This window comes from Galeopterus variegatus, unplaced genomic scaffold, assembly GCF_000696425.1.
Source record: "Galeopterus variegatus unplaced genomic scaffold, G_variegatus-3.0.2 Scaffold10505, whole genome shotgun sequence".
Classification (NCBI taxonomy): domain Eukaryota; kingdom Metazoa; phylum Chordata; class Mammalia; order Dermoptera; family Cynocephalidae; genus Galeopterus; species Galeopterus variegatus.
The window spans coordinates 28,006-30,911 of record NW_007736616.1 but is presented as its reverse complement, the minus strand read 5'-3'; the positions used below and the strand labels follow the sequence as shown (position 1 = coordinate 30,911).

Below are 2,906 nucleotides of genomic sequence, written 5' to 3'. Positions count from 1 at the left end.
TTTTTAATTAAAACAATGACTCACCAAGTTAAATTTACTCCCTATTTCTAAATATAAATTTTAATAAGATAATTATACTGATTTGACCATCACATATTGTACATTAGTACTGATAGTCAACTCTGTACCCCACAAATACATACAGTCAATTAAGTTTCAAATAAAAAAATTAATATGTATTATCAAAACTATCCCAACTATACTGGCATGCTCTGAGGGACTTGGAAGCCTCAGGTCTAATCCTGCCATAAGGAAGGCATCTGGTGGGCCACCCAGCTGTTCCGTACGCTCTGTCATTCAAAGCAGTTCTCAGCACCCACTACATTCTGCCATGTGCCCAGTAAAAGTAGTGCTAGTCTTTCTGCTGAATGCTGTTGACACACTTGGAGTTTTAATTTGCTTAATGGCAAAGATAAAGAACCAAAAATAAATAACAAATAAAAAAAGAAACAGAAAAAAAATTTACTTAATGTCAAATAGGATAGGAATGTCATGGACACTCAACAATTCCTCAATCATTGATTTTTCACTTGAATGAACAGAAAAGTTAATTCACATTCAAGGTATAACTACAAACAGAAGCCTCTATCACAAAAGTCTGTCAGTTCTGAGTCGTTATTTTGAAATAATAGAAGTACTTAAGAGTACAATATGTGACCTATTTAAAAGATATACTTACTCTCTGTTCATCATCAGATGCTTGTGAGGACATACAAGCTGTTTTCATTGCCATATTAGACTGAAAGAGCTGGAAAAGAAAAAAAAAATAAGACTTAAAAGAAAACAGAAACATTACCCCCAAAACTCATGTCTAAATAATACACATATATTCACTTTAATAAAGGGTTCTAATATTGTCATTATCACCAAGTTTTGACTTGCAGTCCACACTACTGACTGATGTTTAAAATTGTGGCTTTCTTGCTGGATAGATATCTGCATAAGCGAATAATAAAATATTCAAGCCTATAATGTACAGCAATACACTTAGCCACAGACACAAAAAAATTCTAAGAAATTAGTAAACTCCCATTAATAAGCAGGAGGACAAAGAACATTGCTTTTATTTAAAATAGTTTATAGTATTAAAAAGGGAAAATAAGCAATTTCACTTAAAAAACAATCTAAGAGCAAAGAAGGCACACAAAATTACGTATGCTCCACTGTAGCACGTCTGGAGAAATAGAAATGTTAAGAATGCTCCAATTGCAGAATAATTGGAAAAGCAGGGATTTTAAAACATGAACAATCCCTCAGTCACCCAATTAAGAGGTAGTAATCATTTACAGAACTCCTATTATATGCCCTATATATTATTAAGTACTTCCTTACAGCACATCTGAGCTATACATATTATCATTCCCACAGCCTAGGTGAGAAAATTAGGACTCAGGTTGAGTAACTTACCCAAAATCATACCCGTCAGTAGGATGCAGACACAGGTCTGATCTGATTGCAAAGCTGGTGTTCCCTCTACTGTCCCAAGTTGTAACACAAATACACACTCGCCATTTACAACAGTAGGGAACGAAGGAGGAGGGGTACAAGAGAAGTTGTGCTAATTCCGAGGCACTGCTATCCTACTTTTGAGTACAGTACAAGATGCTGAGGAAACGTGGCACTTTTTAAAAAGTAACATTAATATGAATGTAGTGTAAAAAAATGCAAGCGGTACCAATGAGAATGCAGTGCAAAACGAGCTCCCCATGACCCCAGTTCTCTTCCCCAGGCTCTTACAGATCCTTCCAGAGACAGACTATGCAGATCTAAGTAGGTCTCCTTTGTTTACTGGGGTTTTTTGCTACATCTCTCCTGAAGACTGTTTCATATTACATGTAGATCTGCCTCATTCTTTCTATAGTATACTGTTCTATTCCGTACACTACAGTGCAGCACATATGGATGGTCTCTCTTTGTTCCATCGTCTATAGTTACAATGAACTGCATTGCAACAAACAGCTTTGCTCACCCGTGTGATGAAAGCCTTACCAACCTTACCACCACCGTGTTCCTGCCACCTCACTCCCACCACACACACACCCACATGCACACACACTGGGACTATGAATGAATCTCACACAGATACACTAGTACACATCATGAGTGAATTTTACAGAACACTTAACAACAATCTTCCTCTCTGGTACATTCTGGTAAAATAAGCTTTTGAGTGCTGACCTTTTGACTTAACACTACACATAATAGTGTTTTCAAATCCTGAGTAGCTAACTGAACAGATTTTTACAACATGAACTGACTCTTGTCAGTTGGAAGATGTACCTACATAAAAGCACACAACAAAAGCTCGGTGTTGAACACAAAGGTCCTGCCTGTATTTTCACAATTTGAAAAATGAAAAGTATGTAACGATACAAAGCACATCCAAATTGGCCTAGTTTTACTTTTCGTTTTTAACTATATGTATACCTCACCTTACACCTTACACCCTCACTCACTGTGTGGCACATAAGCAGTGAACCAAATCCCTCCACTATGTAGGACAGAAAAGAAGCAACAGCCACTGGAAATGAACACCAGTGTTTACAGATACTTAGAGAAAGAGGAGATTACTGAAGGCAAGAGCAGTTTTCAAAAAAGATGACACCAAACCGAGTCAGGAAAGAGGTATAGCACCACATGAGGCACTTAAGGCAGGAAAAAAAATAAATAAATAAATCCTGAGCATCAGAAGGGAGGAAGAATTTTGTATGCAGAGAAAATAAACAGTGAGTATAAGAATTTGGCGGGAAAAAAGGGTTTACTGGTCTCAAGCTGCAAAACTATGAATGAGGTTAAGAGGAACAGTTTAGGGACAAGACATCAGTGGCAGACTGAGTAAGCTAGAAGTGTCCATTTAAAGTCCAATTTTTCAGTAAAAGCTAAAAAGTGCCACAGAAAATATCTGG

The 2,906-nt window shown here is 36.9% G+C and overlaps 1 protein-coding gene across 1 annotated transcript in view; it reads right to left on the bottom strand.

The window, feature by feature from the left end:
- The window catches only part of LOC103610035 (septin-10), a gene marked incomplete at its 3' end in the record, with an annotated part of 26,967 nt that extends 25,478 nt beyond the window's left edge, over window positions 1-1,489 (bottom strand). Inside the window, exons 1-2 of the mRNA XM_008594273.1 lie at window positions 1,408-1,489; window positions 680-748 (exon numbers count right to left, since the gene is read on the bottom strand). Coding sequence (XP_008592495.1) covers window positions 680-733 — 54 coding nt within the window. The remainder of the gene's footprint in view (window positions 1-679; window positions 749-1,407) is intronic.
- Between the last annotated feature and the right edge of the window lie 1,417 nt (window positions 1,490-2,906).